Consider the following 27,559-nt stretch of genomic DNA (forward strand, 5'->3'; position numbering starts at 1 on the left):
GATCAGTTGCGCTCACACACACACACACACACACAGTAAGGAGTAATACTCTCCTTGTCAATGAAGCGACACCTAAGAGGAAACACAAAGTGGGGAAGAGACACAAACAACTGAAGAAAGAATTGTGCTGTGTTGAGGCTTTGAACCATTTCGTGCCCCCACATGGTTAGAAATCCCATTTTGTGGGCAGAGAGATGATAGCCATTTACGTCAACAGGTCATTCTTTCAGCCAAAGTATGACGTGTTCGGCCTTGACATGGCAAACCTGAAAGTCTCTGTCCTTACGTGAACATGAAAATGATTATGTGAATATTGTTTTCAGCCTTGAGTACGTTTCCTTTCAGGTTGAGTTTTATTTGAATGTTACCACCCACCTGCAAGGCAATGGTTATTAATTAGAAACAACTGCTTCCCATTGTGAGTAGCATCTGACAGCCAAACAGCTCTACACTGTAACCTAATTGGCAGCCCTGAAACGGAGAAGAATGAAATAGTTGATGCAAGGTTTTTACACCTCCACATTTTTACCAATCTTTTACATTAATATACTGAATATTAAATTGCATGATGAGACTGTCTTTAAGAACCCAGCTCCAGATTCACTCACTATATGGTATTTACTGGAAATTCTGAAGCAAATTCATTTTGCACACCATTGTATTCATATTAAAGAGTTCAGACTTTGGCAGAATTGAGGCTGTAGTTTAGATAATGCATTGAAATGGCTTGGGGAAATTATTACAGAAAGATACGCTTACGATGTTGTGCATGTCCAAGTATCTGTGATGTCTAGAATCCGACTAGCATATGAAAACTTTGCCAATCTTTGGAAGTGGAAGCTAAACTTTGGAAGTGGAAAAAACGATAGGCATTAGGGTAGTGTAGAAACAGGAGAAATCATGCCAAGTGAGGACATTTGGCCAGTCCTCACTTAAACAACAAGCTTAATCTCACTCGGGGTTAAATTCAGGGTTGGGGATAGAAATAGGGTTGGGTTTCAGTTAAGGCATTACGGCTTAGGTCTAGGGGTTAGGTTAATGTCAGGCATAAGAAATTATTTATTGTGGATTAGGTTTGGTTATGGTAAGTGTTATTTTTAATGGTGTGTGTATGTGTCTGTGGTGTGTGTATGTGTCAGTGAAAAACAAAGATTAGGTGATTAAAACATAAAATCAGCATGTGTAGCAACAACGGTAAGAGAAAAATTCTATGTATCAAGGGACGCCTCAGAGCTGTACAGGCTTGTATTCTAAGTCTGTGTGTTGGATAAAGAAAGCGTAAAAGTGATTATGCTAATACAAAACACTGCTGTAGGGATGGGGCAGCCATGTGCTCATAGGGTCAAGGTAAAAAAATTTAAATAAAACATTCCTCCTAGGTTCTTCCTCACCAGCAAATCCCCTCTAATTCCCGAATCCTGCCTATGTCTGCAAAAACAAGCATTCAAAGAAAACCTCTCCCCTGGGACACCAGAAAAGAAATATTGCGGTACAACCCAGACATTATGATTCTGCTATATTACTTATTTAAAGAGAGTTTGGCCCAGCGCATCAGGCGCCAGACTGCAGCTCATTCCCTAGTGCGCTCCTTAGACCGGGGCACTTTGTCCCTCTCCGACCGCTTCGGCAGCGAAACGGTCGGCTAACGGGTTGCGTTCGGGCTGCTTCCTGGAGGCATTTGACCGGTCCAGAAACTGACCGGCATGCTGGAGATAAAACACACAGGGAATTAGCATACGCCCACATGACCACGCTCGCACGCATGAACAGACGTGAGACAAGCCCGAGAAAAAGACTGCCGCCCCGACACCCTGCTATAAATGCATTACATCAACCGCTCACGACACCTGCTAATGGAGAAACAGAGACGCAAAATATAAAACCAAAAATGCAGACATGAACACACACACACACACAGCAAATAAGCAAATGCACCGTACAAGGACGGACATGACCAGCGATTCAGACCAAAGCACACAGAATGTTTTTTTTGGACACATAAATAGCCTGTTGTGAGCAGAAAGCGGGCATCCTGTTGGCAGGTGCCGTTGGTGTGTGTCAACCCAGGTAAATATTGTCTGAGAGGATTAGGTGTCCAGCACTGCGCCCAGATGGGCGATAAGAATCTCAGCCACGCCACTCTCACAGCCAATCACTATCAATGCACAAAGGCACACGATCACACACACACGGGCGCACACACGCACACGCACACACGCACAGATGACCGCCGTCCCTCAGTTATTTTAAACACACCATGCAACACACACAAATGACTGTTAAATCAAATTACGATTCAAATTAAGATTAAGCAGCGTCTTGAAGGACTGTGTGTATTTATCATGCTAATCTTCTGCCTGCATGTGTGTGTGTGTGCGTGCGTGCATGAGTTTGTCCGTGTGTGGGTGATGTGTGTTAGCATTAGTGATGCAGCCCAGTTGAAGAAAGGGAGATTGATATAGGAAATGTCCATACTAGACTGACTGCTCTGGATCCATTTAACTAGTGCATAAGAGACTTGGCATTATTCTAACATGGTACCTTGGGTGACCCTTCTTGATTCCTAATGTTTTAAATAGGCTTTATTAGAAGCTAGCAAGTATACCAATAAAGAATCTCGGCTAAGTGCTGTGCCCAGGCACTCCGCGATGTGTCAAGCATAAGAAAAGGTCTTAGCTGTGGAACGGGTAAGTTTGTCCAAACTTTTGACTGGTATTTTATAACAACTAAAGACTGGGTCCATCTGGTTAGCTGGTAACTAGGAATAACCCATGTGAAATACCTGCTACTCATGTGGAATATCTGCAATGTTTGGAACTGGTAATCTCCTGTCAACAAGGCCGAATTCTTCCAGGCCTATGCTGCCCTCCAGACTCTTCACATCCTGGCCTTTACAGAAACATGGATTTCCCAAGAAATGACTGCTACTCCAGCAGCTCTCTCTTCATATGACCCTGTGTTTTCCCATAGCCCAAAAAGCACCTTGTGCCCGCGGAGGCGACAAAGGGCTGCTTGTTTCTTCAAATAAGATATTCTGACACTTCTCCCGTGCTCACCAACCCATTTCCTCCTTTTTGAATTCCATCCTGTCAGTGTGACCTTTCCATTCAAGTCATGTATTGTCCGCCAGGGGCTCCTGACGAATTCCTCAATGAGCTTGACATGCTGATCAGTTCATTCCCAGATAATAGCTCACCACTCATATGATTAGGTGACTTCAACCTTCCAATCAGCCTTTGAGAAATGTCTTTCCAATTCTTCATTCCCCACTCCTATCCTCTTTTGACCTCGCCCTTTACTTGTCAACTCCTACTCACAAAGCAGGCAGGGAACTCTATTTTATCTTTCCTACATGCCGTCTGTCAACTGATCTCAACCCCTACACCGCTCCAGTTGTCTGACCACTTCTTTGTCTCGTTCTGGCGTTCTCCAAAGCACCCTAAACCGCCAGCCCCTGCCACGGCAACACTCGTTCACACCCCTCAACTGCCCTCTCCTTCCCCATTCACATCATCTTCCCCATCTCTTAAATCCGTTTCCCTCACAGGAGTGGGCTTTGGGCAGCTGAGTTAAAATGGAGGAAAAGAAACATCATGCCCTCCAGACCCTATCCCCTCCTCCACACCATCTCAGGAGACCTACTCCCATCACCTCCCCACTGAGCATTGGCTGTGTCCCAGCGGACCTCCAGATGTCTCCGGTCTTAAAGAAACCAACACTTGACCACTCGGCGGTCAGGAACATCAGGCCGGTATCCCATCTGTCTTTCTTTTCCAAGACATTTGAGCACCCGTTTCTCCACCCAACACTCTTCTTAACTCACAGAACAATCTCCAAGTCCCTAACCAGTCAGGATTCAAAACTGGCCACTCCACTGAGACTGCTCTCCTCAGTGGAGTATAATAGAAGCTCTGCGCACTGCCCAAGCAAACTCTGTCGCCTCTGTTCTTATCCCCATTGATCTATCCACAGCATCTGACACTGAACTACAGCCTCCTCCTTTCCAGCCTGTCTGATTTGGGCATCTCTGGCTCACTCTTGGATTGCTTCCTACCTGGCAGACCAGGTGTGGTGGTGGGAATCATGTTTGCCGTGCAGCCTCTTATACTACGGCTTTCCCCCAAGGCTTGGTTCTTGGCCCCTCTCCTCTTCTCTCTATACACCAAGTCTCTAGACACCGCCATACCCTCACATGGTCTTTCCTATCACTGCTGGGACAGTCAAACATCCCTAATAGGAAGCTTGAAAGCACTTCAAGGCTATGGTTCATGCCTATGAAGCAACAAGAGGAGCTTCTTTCTTCAGGCAAGGCACAAACCCTACACCCCTGTGCGGGCTCTTTATTCAGTCACCTCTGGGCTCTGTCCCAACCCTTCGGGGCAGTTCCAGGACCACAAAGTGAAAAGGCTTCTCTCATCTGGCACCTCAATGGAGGAACTAGCCTCCCTTAAAGGCTAGGATAGCAGAGTCTCTACCGAACCTCACATTTTAGTTTTTTTCACTTAAAATATTTCTGCCACTACCTATGTCTATTATATTTTATTAACATTTTATATTATTTTTATGTTCTTCTAGAACTGACATTTGAAACAACTAATGGATGAGAATGCACAGTCTGGTCGTTTAACCTAGCTCTTTTAAAATGTGTGTACTTACTGTAAGTCGCTCTGGATAAGAGTATCAGGCAAATGACTAAAATGCACGCTGTAGTAGGATGTCCTTGGTACAGCACCTCGCTACATAGTTCGCACATTGACAATGGCAACAGTTTTAACCAAAGATGTCTAACAGTCATGAGTGTGTCATTTCTGTTGGTACTGACATCAACCCATTGCCTCCCCAAAAATAACAGACACAGAGTGAACACAAGGAGAACCCATCCCCTCCTCATGCCTGAAACAGCCCCACGAAGAGTCCAGTAAAGAAGCGCTTCCCAACCCTCTCCTGAGGGACAACCAGACATTTCACATAATTGTTGTAGGCCTTGAACTGGCACGTCCGATTGAATTAGACCAAGGCTTGGTGACAGTTAATTAACGGAATTAGGCGTGCCTGTTCCGGGCTTCAACAGTCAAATGTCTAGTTGTCCCAGAGGAGAGGTTTGGGAAGTGCTGATCGAGAGACAGCAATGAATCGCCATGGAAATGCCTTGTGTATTATTCTACATACAGCAGAAGCCTCAATAACTGAACTATCTGAGACTGTCTGACCCCACATCGGTCTAACCCCTCATCGGTCTAACCCCTCATCGGTCTAACCCCACATCGGTCTAACCCCACATCGGTCTAACCCCACATCGGTCTAACCCCACATCGGTCTAACCCCACATCGGTCTAACCCCACATCGGTCTAACCCCTCATCGGTCTAACCCCTCATCGGTCTAACCCCTCATCTGTCTAACCCCTCATCTGTCTAACCCCTCATCTGTGGTCTCAAGGTCGTCCTTTCATTCGTTGTACTACTCCAGACACTACAGAGGGCAGCCACACCAACCGAAAGACTCCTTAATCTAGCAAGACCATTACACCACGAGGAGAGGGAGAGGAAAACGTGTCCGAGTCGAGGAAGACAAGGGAAAATGACTTGTTCATACCTGACTGCCTCTGTAGTATGAAATCCAATTTGAGGGGGTGGGGGCTGGGCAGATAAGGAAGAGGGAGGCATTTCTTTCGGCCCCTCCTCCGTCCCACGCCAAGCCCCCATCAGCCAAGGCAAACACTAAATAATGAACAATACGGAGGCTGTCCCGCCACGATAAAAGGCACTCCATTAATGCCACTCTGCAGAATTAATGATAATTATGCCACGTTCGCCGCCCATGCTCTTATTGAATTCTTATCTTAACTGCCTAGGAGGAAGAAACAGAGCTCCCCTGCAGACTTTCTCCTCCCAAAAATAACAATAAAAAGAAAATCCCTCATCTCAGCCATTTAGAAAGGAGTGGTTCACAGGAGGATACTGTAGAAATGGGAACTTTACGGGTGTAGAATGACAAGCAGTAAAACGGGAAGCAACAGGAGAAATAAAAGTCAAACTTCAATGACCAGTAACACTGGGCCCTTGTCTTTTGGATGTGTGTGTGTGTTCAGAACCCTACTGAATGCATTCAACCACACCTCACTCAGGGGCTTGATTACATATTGAAGGATGGCACCATAGGATTCCATTTCTATGGGCAGAACAACGTAAGAGTGGGTTTTACAAGATCAGGACTCCACTCAGTCTACTAATGAGACAGTAACACAAGCAAATGTTATGATCAGTGATAATAAGGGCATTTGTAATGGCCATAATAAAAGGCCTTTGACAGAGGTAGGAATGGAAACCACACACACCGACACACACACACTGACACACACACACCGACACACACACACCGGGCAAATGAGAGGGTTTAAAGTGGTATAACAACTACATTGCTGCAGGATGGCTCTAATGAGGGAGTCATAACTCACCCAAACAAACCCATAATGAGAGACAGAGCAACTACTGTGGGTATAAGCCAAAAGGTGAGTGAAAGTGTGTGTATGTGCACACAACAGATATTTACTTTTAAACTATTAGGTTTTAACTAGCAATCAATTTTCACGTCTTTGTAGCAAGCACCTCTTAGTGGTACAACTGGGTCTTTGCAGCGCTCTAAAATCCTGGTATAAAATGACCCAGGGCGGCCCCTCATGGACGGGTAGGGTTGCCTTGAAACCTCTTGAAAAGTATCTGTGGCAAATACTTCCTGGTCGAGTGAGCAGTTTGATAAGAAACAGATCGGCTTGGCTCAATGGAACACGTCTCGACTCTAGCAAAAAAAAAGGTTGGTATAAAATAAAGTTAAAATTAAATTACATTACTTATCGGCAAAAATATACTATCGTTCTGAGGATTAACATGCCCATGTATTGGAAACTTTTCTTATTTTTAACACATTTAAAATGAGTATATTCTCATGACATTTTCCTAAATTTGACTAAAACACAATATCCTGCTTTTGTTTCTGCATTATTCATAATGACAGCAGTTTAAATGTACATGAAAGGGTAATATTGCAATAACAATGTGTCTGTGGTGCCATTACCATAAATCTTCCAACTCCTGTAAAGTTCCTCCAACTTAGTTTTTGAACAAATCCCGCCTCCATACACGATACAGACTGAGTATGAGTACCGTATACGAAGAAGCTCTCTGTTGGAAATCCTCTCTCTGGTTCCACACAGTAATCCAACTCCACTCCAAAAACAATTTGGGAAATAATTCAATCTCTAACAGTGAGAGGAGCCTGTCATCCACCTTTTACAAACGTATCTACACAACAGGAGCTAAAAAGCTCGTTGTCCTCATTTAAAGCCTTTGGAAAGGTTAATAATTGGTGATTTTAATCTGGACTGGTTAGAACAGGCTTCTGAAGGAATAAAGGATATTTGTATTGACCTCAATTTGACCCAGCTGATATTAAAGCCTACTTGGCTGAATCCCCAAAAAGTCAACGGTCATTTACTTTATCTTGACAAACCTGAGAACCTAAGTGGCCCTGAATATATTTCAGCTTTAAGCAGGATTAGCTTAAAGTAACAGAAAAATAGACCAAACCTCTGTTACAGGACTGAATTATCTGAAGTTAGTCCAAAAAAATCAATGCTGCATCGTCTAAGGCCAGAACTACTGACCCAAGACCTGATTGACAGTGATTTAACTGAGGAATCAATGTATGAGATAAATCAGAAAATCTACATCGTCCTATGTAAACACAATCACTGAAAAGGGAACTGGCTATGTTCTGGTGAACAGTTAAACCCCCGAAAAATAGCATTTCAGCTTCTCCGCTCCAACAAATTACCCTAGACTCGGGCCCCATTACTGATAAAAATGCTATTGTCGATGCATTTAATCACCAGCTTATCTCAGTGGTCTATCATTTTGAAAGAACATCTATGCCTACTCCTTACGAGTTAGAGTTAAACGCTGATAATGCTGATAGTGATTACTCAATGGCTTCACGGACTATCTGGCTGGTCCCCTTTTGGCACAAGCCCCTTAGTACTGACATTATGTACACAACCCAGAATTCTACAGACACACTCATTCACACATACCACGTGTACACATGCATATTTATGCCACACACAAACTTTAGCAATCTTCAGACACTGCTACTGCAGTAGCTATCCTGCTGTCTAGCCAAGCCACCTCATCCCCACCTATTTGTATCATAACCTCAAGGACCTTGCATCCACAGACATCAGACTTGGTACCGGTATATTTTTTTATATAGCTACTGAAGATACATTTGGTGTTGGGGCTGGCTCTTTTGGGTTTTAGGATATTTTACCAAAATCTGTGAAAAATGTACATATTGGCTAAATGTGGCTTCCCCGACCCATCCCTGCATAGGAAGCCTATTCATGATTGCACATTTTCAGACCATTTTGACAGTGTAAACATCTCTGAGTACATTGATAGCTAACTAAAGCTATCATACAATATCATATTTATTAATATCTTTGCAAAGATGGGATACAGGACTAGATTTTGTTATGTCGTATCTCTAGGTTACTTAAACTATAACACTGAAACTGAAGTTGGAATTGTAGTAGGCGACTTAGCAGTTAAGACCATTAGGCTAGTAAACATTGGTGGTTGTAAACTCACAAAGGCTGTATGAAAGCCATAAGGTGTGAATATACTCACTAGTAGCGTGGGGAAGGTTGGTGAAGAAGCCTTTCAGTCTGGTGGCCAGCCACTCCATGCTCTCCTGGAGGTTGGCCAGAGCCTTGAAATCGCTCACGTCACGCAGGATCTCATTTTGTGGAATCAGCTTGTCACCTAGGTTACCCGTCAGCACCTCTGACTCTTTTGCGAAGGCAGCTCTGCATAGGCAGGATGGGCGAAACAGAAGGGAGATGGAAAAGGTCAATCCGAAAACCCACTGACTCTCCAATAACCGCAAGTGGTTAGAAATGACAGATACCAAAATGGGTTAGCAGCACTGGTGGTTTGCAGATGTGTCTATTACTTCAATCTTTGTTTTGCGTGACTGTTGGGACAAGGACAGAGTCTCTTTCTCTGGAAAGAGAAGCTCCAGAATAACATAAATCCAGTGTTTCTGTACACATCGGTCAGCTGACACAGCATGGAGTTTGACCAAGGCCAATGGAGTCAAAACCAGAAGACATCAGCATCGGTCCTATGGCTACCAGAAACAAACTTATGGACTGGGAGTTTTCAGGCACCTCACAACATTATGATATCGTGAAACACAGACACCAATACAATACATAGAGCATTTCAATATTGTAAACTCTATGGATTGGGATAAAATAAGCATTTCAGTTTCAAACACATTGATCACCATATTTCTGCTTCAAAACACGAGAGAGCCATGCAAAAATTCTATAGTGTTCAATCAAGGTAAAAAGAAACAAAAATACATAATACTGATGGTTTCCCTATTTTGAAAGAAGATGGAGAAGAAACTGGAGAAAATAAATAATATGCAAAATGAATATCTTTTCCCTGAGTCAAACAGGTTGTTATGCTTAAGGAAACTTCATTTTCAGCAGCGACCCAGGAGAAATTAGGGCTAAGGGTCTTATGCAGACAGAATAACAGATCTTTCACCTTGTCAATTCAATCTAGCAACCTTACTGGACAGAGACGCCCCTACCACAGGGACACACTGCTGCCCAAAACAGTTTAATTTAGAACTGACAGACTTGCTGAATGAATAGTCGAATGAATGGTTCTCTGGCCGCCTGATTGTCTAGTCCTGCAGGCCCAGTTACAAGCTAGTAGCAGGAGAACAAGAAGACAGAAGAGATGTCATGGTAAAAAAGATAAGGAGAATGTGAGTGTGTATATATATATAATTGAGAAAGAAAGAGCAAGCTCTATTATAGGGCAAAGTGACACGTCAGACTCCCCATAAGGTGGCAAACCCTTGACAAGAACACAGCCTTGAGGAGAAAAAGACAACAAATTGTTGCTGCCACAAAGAATATCCTCATCTTTGTGACTACTGACTAGCAGCCTTGGGGAATTCACTTCAATATCAAAACTGAAGAGTAAGAGAGAGAGAGAGAAAAGAGAGGAAGAGAGAAAGAAGAAGCAAGAGCACGAAAGAATGAGACAGTGGGAAAACTGAACGACTTCAACATCACATGGAAAGACCAAAAACACACGCAACATTGTTCCAAACAAGGACCTTATTACCAGGGCTTTATCAAAATGAGAGCTAGGTTGCCAGACGCAGAGCCTCTAATCCCCCCAAAGAATGATGAAAATATATTTGGCAGTGAATCAAATTAAAAATGCCTCAGAGCGGGAGCTTCTCTTTGCATTTAACTCAAAACGCTCAACAGATTGGCTTTTAACCAGCAAACGTCATCGCCCATTCACTCAAAAAAAAATATATTATCAAAAACTCCAGGCCGATTCGCATCCCCCCTGAAGACGGCAAAGCAACGTCGATAAGAATGTCTCCCCTTTCTCCTCTTAAATTATTTCAATGCCTCATTTCTTCAGATAAACGCAGCAGTGTGAAAGAGGCAATAGAACGTTGTTTCACACGGCTGTCTTGTTCAACCGCAACATGCATAACGAACGGGTGTGGGGGGAGGCAGGGCAGGCCTGGGGCGACTGGGGGTGTTACCTGGTGAAGTCCTCCTCGTCCTCCCTCTTCTGTCGGACCTGCCGGGGCTGAGCCATGTTGGCCCAGTTGGGCAGAGACTGGAGAAGTCGGCTGATATCCTCATCCTTCGACCACGATGCACTGATGGTCAACTTCTCCTCGCACTGGACTATTCCCCTAGACAGGCAGAGAGAGTATCAATTACAGGAGCGTCCGTCAGACGCCAGCTGGACGCCAGTATTTTGACTGAATTCTGCACCCACCCTGGAGGGGCACCACATGGCCAGGTTAGGGGACGGGTGGAGGAGGTGGAGGGCGGGGGGGGCGGAGTGCTGATGCTCCATCTGTTATGTTAGAGGTCTGACTCAATCTCTGTGGCTCTGACAGAGACTGATCAGGTTGCCAAGGTAGCGGTGAGTGTAACATTTCCCCCGTTGCCTGTGGTCATTAAGTCAGACACCGTGAGTGAGAGGCGCTCCTTCCAAACATTCAAACCAGCACTTGTTTGCCAATGTGCATATCCCACAGAGGGCTCTGAGGAAAAGGAGAGGGCTACAATATCCCAGGTTGTAGTTCCCACTTTCTTCAAGGAGACCTAAACTGTCCCAGTGACCAAGGCAGACGATATTTCCTAATGAAATTACGAAGCGCTTCGAGAAAATTGTCATGTCTCCAATCGAAGGCATGCTGGACCCACTTCATTTTGCCTACAGCCACAATGGATTAATGGAGGATGCAATTTCCATAAGTACTGACACATGTAACGCTGCACGTCCAACCACAGGGATGCCAGATGTTACTTCAGTCAGGACTATGAGACGCCTTTCACACGCTGTTCATCTGCCTGCCAATGCTCACCCAGGGACTGGATCAAAGCACACGAGGCTCGGAGACCGAGTCTATCTGCAAGCCATCAGACCGCCGAACAGCTGACATGTCTGACACCCGACACTAACTCTACTGAACACTCGACCTGTCGGACCACCAAAACTGACCCCGCTGAACATGGACCTCCCTGACCCCCTACACTGACACTACTGAACATGGACCTCCCTGACCCCCTACACTGACACTACTGAACATGGACCTCCCTGACCCCCTACACTGACTCTACTGAACATGGACCTCCCTGACCCCCTACACTGACTCTACTGAACACTGACCTCGCTGAACCCGTGACCTCCCTGACCCCCTACACTGACTCTACTGAACACTCGACCTGTCGGAACACCAACACTGACTCCGCTGAACCGGGCACACACGCGATCGCTCACGGTCAGACTGGCCAGGTGTTAATGACCTCATCTAACTTCGTGGGAGTCACTCCAGGGCATATTCAGCGACGGTCTTCAGCCTGGTGGGAGGCTAGAATCTGTCGCCCACATTGGTATTAGCTGCATGTAGGGGCTTGTACCTCCCAGACATGACCACCTTGTTGACCTGGTAGCTGCTGGGGTGGAGCCGCTGGGCAAACCTTTTGAAAGTGGGCAGCCCATTTGGCCACACTGAGCCCTAAAACACCAGCCCCTTGTTTCACACCTGAACAGCCTTGGGTATCAGTGTGCAATTCTGGTGTTTAGGAGTAATTCTGGTATTTAGGAGTAATTCTGGTATTTAGGAGTAATTCTGGTATTTAGGAGTAATTCTGGTATTTAGGAGTAATTCTGGTATTTAGGAGTCTGGGGCTTCTCATTGACAAAAAACCACAGCAAAGCAACTGGAAATCTTTTTGCTCTGGACATGACCCAGTCCTGCTCTTACCTGTATGCTGTGTTGCAGATCTCCTTGTACTCCTTCAGTTTGTCACAGACCATCTCCAGGAACTGGTTGGAGTAGGCACTCAGGTCCTGCATGAGGTCCATTAGGTCCTGGATGGACTTCTCCACCACCACCGTGCTCTGGGGAGGACACAGAGAAATCAAGGGCTCCTAAGTTAATAGTTCACTTCAGGTAGAAATAACACATCTCTTTACGAAGGTTTCTTCCACACGCGGACAAAGAACGAGTTCACGTTTGGAACTTTAGTAGTTAACAGCTGTCAAAATTAAACATAAAAATCAACGTGTTGTGGGTTGACTCAATACAGACGTCCGGACCCTGCCCCCCCCCCACATCCAGCATGACACATATCCAATTTTAACCACACAACCGTTGTGTCAGCGAGGCCTCTGCTCTGATCCCACCACGTCACGACGACTGTCCCCTGCAATTCAGACAATCAAGACCACCCACTTCCTCGTCCTCACTTAACAAGACGCATGCGACCACCTGCCAAATGACACCCCATCCACTACACTCAATCTGACCCGGGCCACGGCCTCGAAACGCAGGGCGCAAATTGGCCCGCGCCCTCTCTCGTCACAGCCACTAGAAGGGGAGCGGAAGATTACAGGGCTCCTGAGGCGGTGTCACGCGGGCCGCTGAGGAGCGGGGGGGGGCGGGGGCGGGGGGGGGGGACGACTGTCAGGTCTCTCCTGTCCGATGTGGAACGGCAGCGGGCAGCAAATCTAATGCAATGACTTCATATTCACCGGCCACGGAGAGGAGTGACTGATGCTGTCGGGAGCTTGTCATTGTCAACGATATACTGGCGTGTCAGAGCACTGGCAGATTGGGGAGGTGTGTGTGTGTCCCTGTGTGTGTGTGTGTGTGGGGGGGGTTGATCACATGAGTGTGTCAGTACCTATGCCTACACGCACAACCAGAGCTCTGACAGCAGTCATTACAGATTAGCCACGGTAGCGTTACAAATGGCAGGACGAGAGCAGAGACGCTAACGTGTGTTTGCGCTACCGACGCAGAGGACGCCGTGGGCCTGAACGAAGCTCGGTCGACTGGCCGGTAGAGTATGTTGCCCACCGGACCGTCCATGTGAGTGGAATTTACATTAAATCCGCTAGTTCGGCCGATATGTTTCACTGTAAGATTACGCAATGGTCGTACTGGTGAGTGAGTACAAAACTCTGGATTGGAGTGCCTGATTAATGAATTAAATGTAACTCAAAATACTATTGTAACTCAAAATACTATTTTTTGTGGCAAAACATTAGAGCATAATCCTTGTGATTCTTGTAAAACAAAGTCCGTGGTTGACTGTTGGACAGTCCACTCTCTCCTACCCAAGGAGGAAATTACTTAACATATGTAATCCCAATTACGGAGGGAACCGTCCTTTTCATTGCCAATAACGCAGTTGTTAATGTGTAACGAGAAATAAACTTGCAAAATGTGCATCAGTCATAGCAATTGCGTCGGCAGTACCGGAGTAGGCTAGTACACAGAACCTTTTTTGAAACATTACATTTACATACGAGGAACCTAAATGTCAACCTATTCATTACAATATTTGGATTTGGTTGCAGACATTTTTATATAAGAAATGTCAGGAGACTAGGCAGTCACTGCTTACTAATTCTACACCCCAGGCTATAATTGACACTTATAGCCTGGTCAGAGGGAGCCAGGTGAACTGGAGACACAGAGGTGAAGGGTGGAGACGGATATTGAACCCTGGTCTCATATGTTCATGTTTTTTCACACCATAATGATCATGTTAATACCATAGTGATTTCCCCTAGTTTCTAAAAATGTGGTTGTATTTCCACGGGTACAACGAAGCATTAGGCTGTGCTTCCTATTTATGTTCCCATATTAAAAAGGACCCCAAGCTGGCTGGGCCCCCGGGCCCACTCCCTCCCTGCTGGAGTGGGTAACGATCCTCACCGGTGAGGCTTGGAGCGAGAGCTCCACCAGGCTGGTCCCAGTCATGGAACTCCGCCAGGGGGCCACCCCCATGTCCCACTGATCACGGCCCCGTGCCTGCCTGACAGACCAGCGCTGACCCAGCGTAGCATGTGTCTGCCACACGCAGAGAGGCAGGCATGATGGCAAGCACACGGACCACTAGAAGACAGCGAGGCTTGATATGAGCGATTCGGAAACTGGGTGGGCAAACCAGATCCATTACTCTTGAACAAAATGTGCTGGCCCTCGCTCGACTAAACTTGTCTTATTTTGCCATTTAACCACAGCCATTTGTATTTGCAGCAGAAATCATTAAAAAGTAATCAAGGCCCGCGGATTGGGAGAAGGAGAGAGTAAGGGAGAAAAAGAGCGTGAGAGAGATGGGGGGAGAGGGACGGAGGGAGAGAGAGAGAGTATGTGAGCGAGAAACAAAAAGAGCGAATTCACAGGGGTTCTAACAAACGGGACGACCTCTCCCCATCTCATTTAACTGTCACAAGAGGAGAAGATGCGACGCATTCTTTGGCCTGGAGAAGTTCCTCCCTCAAGGCTATGGAAAAACATTCCTCTCGTTTCACAAACACTCCGGTTTTAAGCATTACACCACCCATAGTAACCCTGCTCTCTCACTCATTAATCAACCAAATGCCTCAAGTTAAAACCCATGCGCACACACATTCCCGCTGAAAGGTGTCTGGCTTGCACTTTGCACTTCTCTCTCGTGTCTGCGACCATCTGAAAGGCTGTTTTATTGGCGCTACATAAAATGGTTACAGAAATTCAGGGATTTACCAGTATATTCCGCCGGAGTGCGTGAAAGCCAAGGCAATGATGAACAAAGCACGGCGAGCACTCAGACTGCTACTGCCGTTAATGCAGAGGCATTGCCGTAGAAATGCCAGATCTAGTGCTAATAGCAGTTATTGGCTTTTCTAAACCCTTCCAAATAGGACAGACAGCGTGTTGACTGAAACAGGCAGAAGAACTAAAAGCCGTAATGTTCCTTTTTAAAGGCCCTCTAACTAGGCCTAATCTTACCAAATAGGTGAAAATGGTCTGTCAAAAGAATTAAAATAAAATTGAAGCTTCCCAGAGTTGGGTGGGGTTCAGTATTCAGCAACAATCAGCCTTATTGCACTGCTTTTAAACCTGAGTAACTGATAAGTGCCATATGTCCGTAGTTTTCTCCAGTTCAATTGTGGCCCATGTGGTCAAATTGAAACATAATCAAGAGATCCAGTCATGCGGCAACACTGTATAGTCCAAAATTGGTCACGTGGTGCTGGAAATGCAGAAGTATAATAACAATAACCGACGGTAACAAAGACCACAGGGTTTCCACAGTTTCACTCCCGATACCGAATTTACATGGAATTCATTCCACTGTTATAAGCCCTTTACAGCTCTCTGGTTGCACCAAACAGACATCCAGACATCCAGTCAGGACCTCGAAACGGGTCATGGGCTTTCCCCATTAATCCCCCACTCCTATCGGGAGGGTCGGAGCGTTTAACCCTGTGCGTTCCGCCACGTCACTCAGATCGCCGACCCGAAGCGGTGACTCTCATGACGGCCGTGAATTGTGTGACCTCACATTAACGTCCGCTGCCCAGGGTTATAAAAACACACACACACAGACAAACACACGCGTGCGCGCTGCAGTAGTGGCAGCATGTGCGCTGTCCAGGGCGTGCGGAGGGAGTCCCAAAGATCTGAGGTCAGGCCGCGCTGACGTTGATGAATGATCTGCCAGATGCTCTCCTAGCGAATGTGACTAATGCGCGACTACCTTTGCTCCAGAGACTGGCTGGCTGCATGCGTGTTTCCTCTCAAAGGCTAGATTCTCTTAGTCTGTGTTTGTTGGTGTGTCTGTGCTTACGTGTGTGTGTGTGTGTGTTTTTGAGCATGAGGTTTTGTGCGTTTGGTCACGTGTGTAGATGAATGCGGTCAAAAGAACAAAAGTGCCCACACAGCACTTCTACATGAAAACACTTGCATGCTGGCAGAAGGCATGTTGGGCACTGCTGCAATTTAAGTGGAGAGAAAAGCTTAAAAACCCATGTGTCTGTGTATGTGGGGATTAAATGTTGACGGTTCATTTCCCTGGTCACCAAAAGGAAAAGGGTTACTTGGAATTAGGGTTAGATATTAGATTCAGGGTTAAGATTATGATTTGAGGATTCGGTTCAGGGTAAGGTTTGGGTTGCACGATATTGGAAATAACTGACATTGCAATGTTTTGTTTTACTGCGATATATATTGCGATATGAAAAAATACAGAAGACTTGAAAAGCTCTATTTGAGAATAATTTATTATTCTAGAATGATTGGGATGATTTTATAGGGAACTGCATCTTCATGGAAAATTTAAATAAAATAGGGAATAGGGAATTAACGAAAAAGTCTAATCAAAAAGTCATTTAACATTTTATTACATTACAAATTCAATTACAAACCTCCTTTTTGAAAATAGAAACATATCTTTTAATCTAAAAGAGCAGCTTTACACCAATCCTGAGTGATTTACAAAATGCGTTAATAAACAAAATTTGTAATAACAAAAGCAAAACCTAACTAATAAATACCAATGAACTTAACATGAATAACAAATATCAACACAGAACCATTGTATTTAACAAACTTTGGTTTTTAAAATAAACTTTTCTTAGCATTAGTGCCAAAGGAAAACAAAGTTGATCATCATGGCTAGACAAATGCCGATTAAATTAAACTTTTTAGCTGTATAAAATCTGGTTTCTTTCTAAACAAAGCACCTAGTAAAATAAATAAATTGCTCACAACTGTAGAATAATATAGTACATCTAAATTCTATTCAAATATAATAACTTGACTTTAAACATGTATACATTGCTCACTCAAACTTGAAGGTTTTTGGCCCAGAACACCAGTCTAATCACCATTACAGGCTTGAGACATGACCGTTGGCAAGTGACAATGTTTCCACTCTGTACTGAAAAGCCTTTCTGAGGGGGAACGGGAATGGATAGATACTTGCAGGCAACCATGGCGAGATGTGGAAAGCTTCCTCTATGTGTTTTCCACCATGCAGGTGGATCTTCCTCTTTGTCTATGGAAGGTGTTCGCAGGTAGTTGTTTAATTCTGCTTCCAAAGCATCCTTGTGGGTCAGAGAGGAATCACCCTTCGCTGTAGCTCCGTTCTGTTTAAAGAAACTTCCTTTCTTTGCTTGGGACGTATCAGCAACTTCAGGCTCCACTTCAGTGCTGCTGCTTGACGTCTCCTCCTGGGATTCCATCATGTCTGATGCCACTCTGGCTTCGACTTGGGGCTTGTTGTCTTCACTGATGAAGTCCATTTTGAACCGGAGGTCCAAACAAGAAGCTGCATCTAGCAGCTCCTGAGAAGCTTTATCTCTATATTTCTCATTGATGTAGTGCAACATCTCAGTTTTCAAGGTCTTGGTCAAGTCTGTGTCTCCCTCTTGTATTAGCAGCATTGAAGTGTTGAAGAGGTAAAGAACTGGCTTCACATATAGTCTTCTCCTGAGAGTGCATCTGTGAAGTGCAGCAGTGGGCCCAGTGACTCACTGACAGATTCCAGGACATTCATATCTTGCCAGGTTGGAATTAGATGCTGTGTCTTCCTGTCCTCAGACAGGACCTGAGTTATAGCCTTCTGCTGCTCTAGTATCCTGCTGATCATCTTCTGTCTGGAACCCATCTTGTTTGGCATTCAGATATGAGGGAATGTGAAGGTAGATTGAGTTCCTTCTGGGCTCTTTCAAGAGCACTTCTGGCCTTCCAGCTGTAAGAGAAGTGACCCACCAGCTTATTGCAGACACCTGCAGCACGATCAATGCGTCCATCCTTTTTCACTGCATTTTCTAAGGGAAAAAATGAAGACAAAATAAAGTACTTTTTTGTATACACATTTAATACATTTACTTTAATAAATGATTTATAATAATAAATTGCTCACAATTTGTTATTTACAGATACAATTTTCAGCATGCTTTCTTTATGTTTTAAAGACCTATAATAAAACACATTAATTCTCATATAACATATGTCATGAGTTTAGCACTAACTATTTTACTTAATGATAACCCAAAATATAGATGCATTTAATTCCATTGTTTGTTATTGTAAACAAATGCAACATTTAAACATAAAAAGATAGCAGAGATATATAGATATGAAACATTAATGCCATAGGATATCAGCCCTGTCATTCAGAGATTTGGCTATCAACCTGACAGTCTGTATCCTTCATTCTTCCTCAGCCCCATCCTATAATAACAATAAAAATATATGAAACCTATGAAAATTGTTATAGTTCAGAACAGGTTGCTAGGTCATAATTTGTAACAATAACAGTATAGCAATAGCAACAGTAGTAAAATAGAATGCGCAACTGGGCATAACTTACCAACTGCAAGATGCAGTCTGTGGCCAAAGCACTGCAATCTGGTCCACTTGTTCAGGGCGTCAGCCTTCACCATGTTCGCGGCATGTCTGTTGTAATACAGACTAGACAACTCTCATCTAGGCCCCAATCAGCTAGAGCGTCTCTCATCCCTGTTGCGATGTTCTCACTTGTATGATCCTCTGGGAAAATGCAGTTTGCAAACAGCGACTTTTCAAGTCCTCATTAATAAAGTGTACGGTCAGACTTATGTAGGGCTCCGTTGTCCAGCTGGACCACAAGTCCGTTGTTGCTAAATAATATTCCACTTGTGACAGCTCTGTTACAACTTGTGCCTTACATTTCTCATACAGCTCTGGGATGGCAACTTGAGAAAAATAGTTGCGTGATGGCATTACATACATACGGAATTCTCCATCTCGGTCTTTTCTGCCGGTTGCTCGCTCATCATTTCGTCACGTGCAAGCAGAGCCTGCATGTCAACCACGCACAGCAACAAACTTAATGTTTAAAATAATAATAATAATAAACTGTGTATCTAATAGCCCATAAGTTATATCAGACAGATATAATGCTAATCTAACATTAATCTAACATAAAAAATATATATAGACTGATATGTTTACCTTACTAAATCGCACGTTCTGCGATGTGACTATTGCGGATGCATAAATTGCAATGTCGATGCTGAAATGATATATCGTGCAGCCCTACTTGGGGATTATGAAACATTGTATTTTAAAAAGCAATAATTGTTGAGGTCCCCAAAAAGATAACATATAGTAATTTCAGTCGTTTCATTTCTTCTTATTTATTGTTGGCATATTGGATATCACAAGTAAAAAAATAAAAGAATAATAGGCTTCACTAGCTGTCACCTCCGATCAAGTCCAATCAAATGCCCCTTTGGCGAGTTAAAGTGCAGATCATAGCCGATGAGCAGCCACCGTGAGTGTTTTCAATATCTTTCTGCACTGACTGGGTGATACCAAAACTAAGGACAGAATGCTGAGGAATTTATTCTCCTATGTTCATATCCTGCATGCATTTCTGGAAAGGCTTGGCTAATCTGTGGGCGTGATATGCTAACAACAGGAAAACTTCCATGTGTAGATGGGACGAGTGTCCACAGGGGGGTGGCGTTGTGAAACATCAAAGGAGATGGCTCTATGCGAGGGTGGGTGAAGACCATCATCACCATCACAATCACCATGGCGGCTATCGTCATGAACGCTAGGTGATTACATCCGAATCTCTAACAGATGGCTCTCCAGCAGACAGGCAACAGACAGGCAACAGACAGGCAACAGACAGGCAACAGCCAGGCAACAGACAGAGAGTTATGAGTCTCCACCCTGCAACTAATCTGTAGTGTTACCCAGGTGTTGTAGTCTCCTTCCAGACAGTTGGTGGACGTCACACCTCCTAATCACCCTCTTCCCCACCTTCTATCTCCTGGGGGGGGGGGGTACCATGGTGATGGAGATGGTCGCATCATTATGCTCTGAGGGAGAGGCGGGGTTTAAACCAACCCACAGAAAGCATCGCCCATGGCAACCACTGGGTTGGGTGATCAGAGTACAGATAGATAGAGATGTTCACTCAGCTGGGTTGTGTGTGTGTGTGTGTGTGTGTGTGTGTGTGTGTGTGTGTGTGTGAGGCAACTCTAAAATTGTTCCATATGGACTTAATGACGCGCAGAGTGGAAAACACCCCTCTCCACTAAAGGCAATGAAATAGATATTAGGAAGGATATCAGTGTGTGAATTATATACTATAACATACAGGGGCTCTCTGCTGTGTGTACAAAATGCCTTTTAATAGTCAAAATGTGGAACCTTTTAATGTGGCTATGCAATGACTCCAGAGTCATTATAAATCTTTCCAGAGTGAATTGTGTTCATGGTCGCTGTCAGTTCGACTCGTTCACTGTGATCCATTCCAAAGCAGGATTCGGTGCCAGCTCTGTGACTTGGTGGCGGGCTCCTAACAGAAGCTGTCTCCAGGGCAGTGTGGTGGGGAAATAGTGGTGGGGAAATAGTGTCTATACAGTGACCTATCGGGTATTTCACTTTCACAAAATATTGCATTGATTTGACATATGTGGGCTCTTCTGCGCAAGTGTTTTAATAAAAAACCTGGTCATCTTTTTTAATAAGGAACTTGTTTTTTTTCTCCAAAACATTCAATTCCATGAAGGACCAATACCATTGGAGACATATGGAGCAATGTTTGGACAATCAACTATAGCTATAAAATTAAAGTAGCCTGAAAGGCTACTGATTACTGAATATTGCAATGCACATTATACTGCCACTTAACTACAGCGATAATATCATATCTTGAGGTTCCTGGCAATTGCCAGCCCTACATCATAGATAAGAAAATAATAATAAAATGCATAATTAATCGCAGGGTACAAAAATTAATCCAATTAGTTGATTACGGAATGTAACTGATATACCTGTACACAGCTTTGTAGAACCAAAAGACAGACAGAAAAGTCTCTGTTGAACATCTGGCCTGGAAAACACATATTTTGGCGCTGATGCTACAGTTCCCGAAATGTACGGTGCTAATTATCCACACATCGCAGCAGTCAAAGCAGTTGACAAGTGCAGACAGCTACATGCAAACAAAAGGTTTTTATTCAACTATTACTGGTGCAACCCTGAATGCCATTTCTGGGGATGTCTGACATTTCAACTCAACTACTCGTCTGTCTGAAGGCAAAGATTAGTGTCCATTCCTCCGATACACACCATCCTTCAGCAGTGACACGAGAAACTAAACTACCTCAGGCCAAAGGGTCTTATTCACACACACACACACAAACACAACACACACACAGATCATACACACATCTGCACAAACATACCGGATTACCAAGCTTTGTCAAACTGAGTGTTTTCTTTTTGGGTGGGGGGTTACATCACAAATTTCTAAGGTTCAGGGTAAGTTTTATTGGGTGCAAAATCCCTTGATAGTCTTTAACTGCAGTAATATACACCAAGAGTTGCTCAGTCACAAGCTATTTCCTGAAAGGTAATGGAGCGTCACATTCCAAACAACATTTGGGTAAATGGAATCCACATTAAAATGTATTGTTTTATTTCACACAGGCCTTTTGTGTTAGAATTACATTGGGAGCCCCAGCGTTTTACTCTGGAATCTCATTTGCTCGTACACATCAGAACAGCCAATGCATAGAGTATGTGTGTGGATGTGCGCGTGTATAAGGTGCAACAGAGTGGAGTTTCCTGCCAACCCAGGAGGGTGAACAATATCAGGCTGTTGTGTTTGTATGTGTGTGGGTCTACTGGACAGCATATGTACGGATGTTTGCTTTCCCATTACGTGTGTATGTAAATAAACGCGGGGAATTAAAAAGGTCAACTTCATTAGCAGACGATTGGCGGATGAACACATCTGCAATTCACGGCGCACTCCAGGCAAACGCCGCCGCCAAATACAATCAGCGCTCCATTCAGCCCCAGTCAAGAGGTTAACACAAACACCCTCCAACCACTGTATGTCTGGCCAGCGTCCTAAATGGCAAACCTACGGGCCTAAAGAGTATTTCGACGAACCTCCTTCAAAAGAAGTGCCCAACATGAAAATGGGACCCAGTACCGGAGACCGTTCTCTAGAATGGCTAGTAACAAATCTGAATAGCACTTAACATCAGCCTGAGTGAGAACAAATAGGCTGGATTGGTTGTTTAATGTGATTGTGGCTTTGGTTTGGCCTCGGCTTGCCCAGAATACACAGAACACAAGCGCACTGAGTCATGAGACACTGACGTAAAGTCACAACAAAACAGCAGTAATGACTGGATATGACACAGTGGTGGCTTCAACAAAATGGCAGGTGCGTGTGTGTGTCTGTGTGCATGTGTGCGTGTGTCTGTGTGCGTGTGTAGGGACCCCAATCAAAGAGATTAATGGACCCAATCTCGAGTGCTGGCCTGTAAATTGACCAACTTCCCCTCCCCTGCTGGATAGACGAGACAAATTAAATGAATCAATCAGGGAGGAAAACCACAACAGTGGACAGATAGCATCACCCTGCATCCACCACTAACCTGAGAGAGACATATGAAGAGAGAGAAACTGATACAGAGATACAAAAGAGAGAGATGAAGAGGGTAGAGGAAGAAAGAGAGAGGTCGAAAAAGCCTTGGCATTGGCAAGGGGTTTAAAGGAAACACGGAAATATGTGGAAAGGAGAAACATGAGAGCCGAGAGGAGGAACATGAGAGCCGAGAGGAGGAACATGAGAGCCGAGAGGAGGAACATGAGAGCCGAGAGGAGGAACATGAGAGCCGAGAGGAGGAACATGAGAGCAGAGAGGAGGAAGAGGAGAGCAGAGAGGAGGAAGAGGAGAGCAGAGAGAGGGAACATGAGAGCAGAGAGAGGGAACATGAGAGCAGAGAGAGGGAACATGAGAGCAGAGAGAGGGAACATGAGAGCCGAGAGGAGGAAGAGGAGAGCAGAGTGGAGAGAGGAAGAAGAGGAGAGCAGAGAGGAGGAAGAGGATCGCAGAGAGCAGAGAGGAGGAAGAGGAGAGCAGAGAGGCGGAAGAGGAGAGACACCACCATTGCACTGTACAGCCGAGCTTGTGTCCTGACTGACTGGCAGCTATACTGTTGCATATTCATATCACAACATCCATCATACACACTCCGGTAGCATGCCACTAGGGCCTAGCGACTGGCAAGACGTTTAACATAAGTCACTGTATGTAATGACATTGGTTGGCCTTATGTGTGTGCATCAGGTCTATATTCCCAGGCTTGGGGTGTTGCACTAGCCCCCCCACCTAAACAGACATCAAAGCCAGCCCATTAGCACCAGGGTAGCAGAGGATCAAGGTTTTGCCTGACACAGCTCAGAGTCGCTGAGATACAAAACGCGCATTCTGGCTTTGGCCCAACCCATGGTTTGGGACGTATCAGTGCTTGGGTACGTGGATCTGTACTCCATGAGGAGAGAGTATGCTATCGGGTCCCCCATCCATTTTAGTTTTCTTGGATTTTTGAAACTATTTCACTGACTAGCTTTTATTCAGGTGATAATTAATTATCTGGATACATTCAAGAAGAAACGTTGGTCCAAAAATGAAGGTCCGTTCTCATTCCTACCCAATGAACACCACACACAAACATGCAATGTGGTGGTGTGAATGGCAGGTGCGCCCATGAATGTGGTCCCCCTGCTGTTTCCTGCGGGATGACAGCCAAAGTGGGCTGAGTGTGTTTAATGTGGTGTAGGAACACAGCTCTATGTCTCTCTACAGTCCATTGGCTCTAGTGCCCCACGCTCAGAACACCTGCTGTATGGCCTGCCACCTGGAGGAACACACATTTGCCTAAGCGCACACAGACAGACAGACAGACAGACATACAGACAGACAGACAAACCCAGACCCACTACATATTTACATTTGGCATGAGAATGACTAGAAAATGTCTCTATGTGGTGATATATAAGCATCCATAACTTGATATCCACTTGTGACAGCTTTGGTGTTAACTTGAGGCCATAAATATATAAAAGAGTCCTATTTTGGGCAACTAGCTGTGGGACCAGACCTGCGTTGAAGTCTTTCAGACCAGCCTTGCATGTGGCACAGCCATCTAAGGTCCTCTTCTGTAACCCCAGGCTGATCACCTCCATCCAGGTTCCAGCCATGACTGCGCCGCTACCGAAACCCCCGACGGGGGTTGTGGGAAGGGCCTCGGTTGCTACTGCCGGAAGTGGCCAGGGAGCCTGGAGAAGGTGAGCAGGTGGGTGAAAGTGCTTCCACACGCGTTCACCCAGTTCACTTTCTGCTTCTAAGAACAAAGGCTTGACGGTGACTCCTCTGAGGACGGCTTTCAATCAGAATCTGTGGGTACGTTTAGAAAGGAGAAAGGGCTGTCGACGGATACAGTGATATGAAGAAATAAGGAAAGGCAGACAAAGGAGGTAAACAATTTGTCCAAAAATAAAGAAACCCAAATAAAATCTCCTAAACCCTGGGTATGTGTATCTGTGTATCTGGCAGGAGGAGCAGGCAAGCCTCTGATTGGGGTAATTAAAAAAGCCAAAAGCCCAAACAAAAGGAGCTTTTTATGGAGTTCCCGCTATCTGGAGACTGGCTCATTAGCCTAGCCGTGTAATTAGCAAGATGCCGCAGTCCTCGTTAAAGAGAAGTCATAATCGTAAACAAATGCCGGTGAACTCCAGGCGCCAGGCGCTCACTGTTATGAATTATCGCAACTCTCTCACAATGAAAGGCCTGTCTCACACACACACACACACACACACACACACACACACACACACACACACACACACACACACACACACACACACACACACACACACACACACACACACACACACACACACACACACACACACACACACACACACACACACACACGTTATGGAAGGTGTGCTAAGACAGGTGCATACATAAGAACTTGCAAACAGACAAACACAAATACACATAACTATAACTATAGCCTGAAAAGTGTGCACATACTGTAGACATGCCAATGAGGAAAAAAGAATCAACATAATTACACTGAAGGTCAACGCGAAAGAATACCAGCATGCATGCGGACTTAATGGCTGCGCTGCGGCAGAATATTTGTTGATACTAACTGCATACAGAGATGCGTAGGCGCTGCTGTTTTCTGATAAAGGGAACACTTTGCAATTGGTCTCACGTGATTTGGGAGGGAGTCAGATGAGCACAAAGCATACCCACGGAGATGATAGGCCCACTTCCTGTGTTGGAGGAAACCGGGCCTTGGGAGGAGAGAACGATCGGGTTTGTGTGTGTGTGTGTGTCTATTATATAACATCCAATTTACTGCTGTTACAGGGTCAGGGAGAATCAAACTATTTCTGTCGCAATTATGATCATGTGAGATGGATGGCCGGATGCCAAGTATTACTGTGTGAACAAGAAATGGGGAGAAAGATAGAGAGACAAGGAGAGAAAATAGAAGTGGACAGAGAGAGAAAGAGACAGAAAGAGAGAGAGAGGGACAGACAGACAGAAAGAGAGAGACAAGGAAAGAAAATAGAAGTGGAGAGAGACAGAAAGAGAGAGAGACAAGGAGAGAAAATAGAAGTGGACAGAGACAGAAAGAGAGAGAGACAGAGAGACAGAAAAGGGAGTGACAGAGAGAGAGACAGAGAGAAAGGGCTGTGGAAACCTAAGAAACTAAACTAGTTCCTAGGCATTCAAATAAAAAAAACCTGTGAACAGGTTGTCAAGCAGGGGAGAACTGCATAATCATGCGCGTCGGCAGAAATCTGACTGCAATCCATTAACCAAATTCTGTAACGTATGCTATAGGGAATATGCATGTCAAATGACTCTGACTCTGAAATGTGTATGTCTGTGTGTATATGTGTGTATATATTTGTATGTGTGCGTGTATATGTGTGAGTGTATGTGTGTGTGTAAATGTGTGAGTGTATGTGTGTGGGTAAGTGTGTGTGTGTGGGTAAGTGTGTGGGTGTATATGTGTGTGTGGGTCCAAGCACCGGGCCCCACTGACCTGCAACAGTGGTCTCTGCACCCCCAGGACCTTCATGGTGTCAGCACTAGCCAGGGCTTTCAGCGGGTCGGCAGTCTTGCTGACCGCCTCGATCTCCTTGTTGATCTCTGTGCGGACCTGGTTCAGGAACAGGTCGTTGATGTAGTAGGTCAGGAAGGTCCGCAGTTGGCACTGCTTGGCCTGGCCGGCCGGGCCCATGTTCTTCTCAGTCTCGTTGATGAACCTATGAGAGGGGCAACATTGAGGCAACGTTACACGACCTGGAGGGGGGGAGCTGGGGACAAAGAGAAGGTTATTGGGAGGTCTATGGAAATGTCAGAGTACCCAAGAGAAGGTGGCATGAATATATTCAGATTAGGTAGAGCTGAATAACATCAGGTCATGAAATTCGCTGCACTACAATATTACAAACAAATTTGGAATAAATATTAAGACAACATGGCAGCATTAACGCACATGGGCTAAGGCCCACAAAAACAGCTCAAGATACAATTTGAAAAAGTAAGTACATCCCTCTGAAAGTTGTCTAATTTTAACCCCTCCAGACTCATGGGCAAGTAAAATCTTCATTCAAAGGGGCTTAGATAGGTCTTTTGCTCTTGGCCTGTGTTACCAAACACCCATATGGTTGTGTTTGGTAACTAAGTTTCTAATCTTAAAGGAAGGCTGGATGATTTACTAACGTCCGCTGCAAAAGCAAATTGCATTTATGTTGAATTGCATGAATGGTTTCAAAGCAATTTTCTGGTGTTTAGTTATCAATGATCAGTGTGTGGTTGAATATCCACATCCAAACACATTTTTCTTCCATTTTCAAGACAACTTCTCAGAGGGCGCACTTCAAAACATGGGCTTCCTCCGGTATGAAGGTGTGTTGGGTAGGTCAGATAGGGTCCCACAGCAATGTTGGGGGAGAACACCGCCCACCCCCAAAATCTGTTAGGGAATCACTGATAATAACTGGCCCAGTCACACTCCACGTCACACCACCACCCAAGACTGAGTAGGTATTCAACAACTCAACACACACAAATGAATCAATCCTTCACAGTGGATGTAGACGGATCTTGTCAGAGATTGGCCTACGGAAGGAGGGAGGGAGGTTTTGAGGAGGGAAGGAATCGGGGAAGATTACCAGGGTGTCCGGGCTTTAGGTTTCTAAAGAATGGGCCAGCAGGTTTATGGAGAAAGATCTGTCTCAGGCCTAGTAGGGGAGTGCAGGCTGAG

The 27,559-nt window shown here is 44.9% G+C and overlaps 1 protein-coding gene across 1 annotated transcript in view; it reads right to left on the minus strand.

Annotated features, from left to right (window-relative positions):
• exoc4 (exocyst complex component 4) overlaps positions 1 to 27,559 on the minus strand; it is a 123,364-nt gene that overhangs the window by 18,632 nt on the left and 77,173 nt on the right. Inside the window, exons 11-14 of the mRNA XM_013140204.4 lie at positions 26,333 to 26,555; positions 12,384 to 12,520; positions 10,644 to 10,799; positions 8,684 to 8,862 (exon numbers count right to left, since the gene is read on the minus strand). Coding sequence (XP_012995658.3) covers positions 8,684 to 8,862; positions 10,644 to 10,799; positions 12,384 to 12,520; positions 26,333 to 26,555 — 695 coding nt within the window. The remainder of the gene's footprint in view (positions 1 to 8,683; positions 8,863 to 10,643; positions 10,800 to 12,383; positions 12,521 to 26,332; positions 26,556 to 27,559) is intronic.

The sequence above is a fragment of the Esox lucius genome, chromosome 23 (genome assembly GCF_011004845.1).
Source record: "Esox lucius isolate fEsoLuc1 chromosome 23, fEsoLuc1.pri, whole genome shotgun sequence".
Classification (NCBI taxonomy): domain Eukaryota; kingdom Metazoa; phylum Chordata; class Actinopteri; order Esociformes; family Esocidae; genus Esox; species Esox lucius.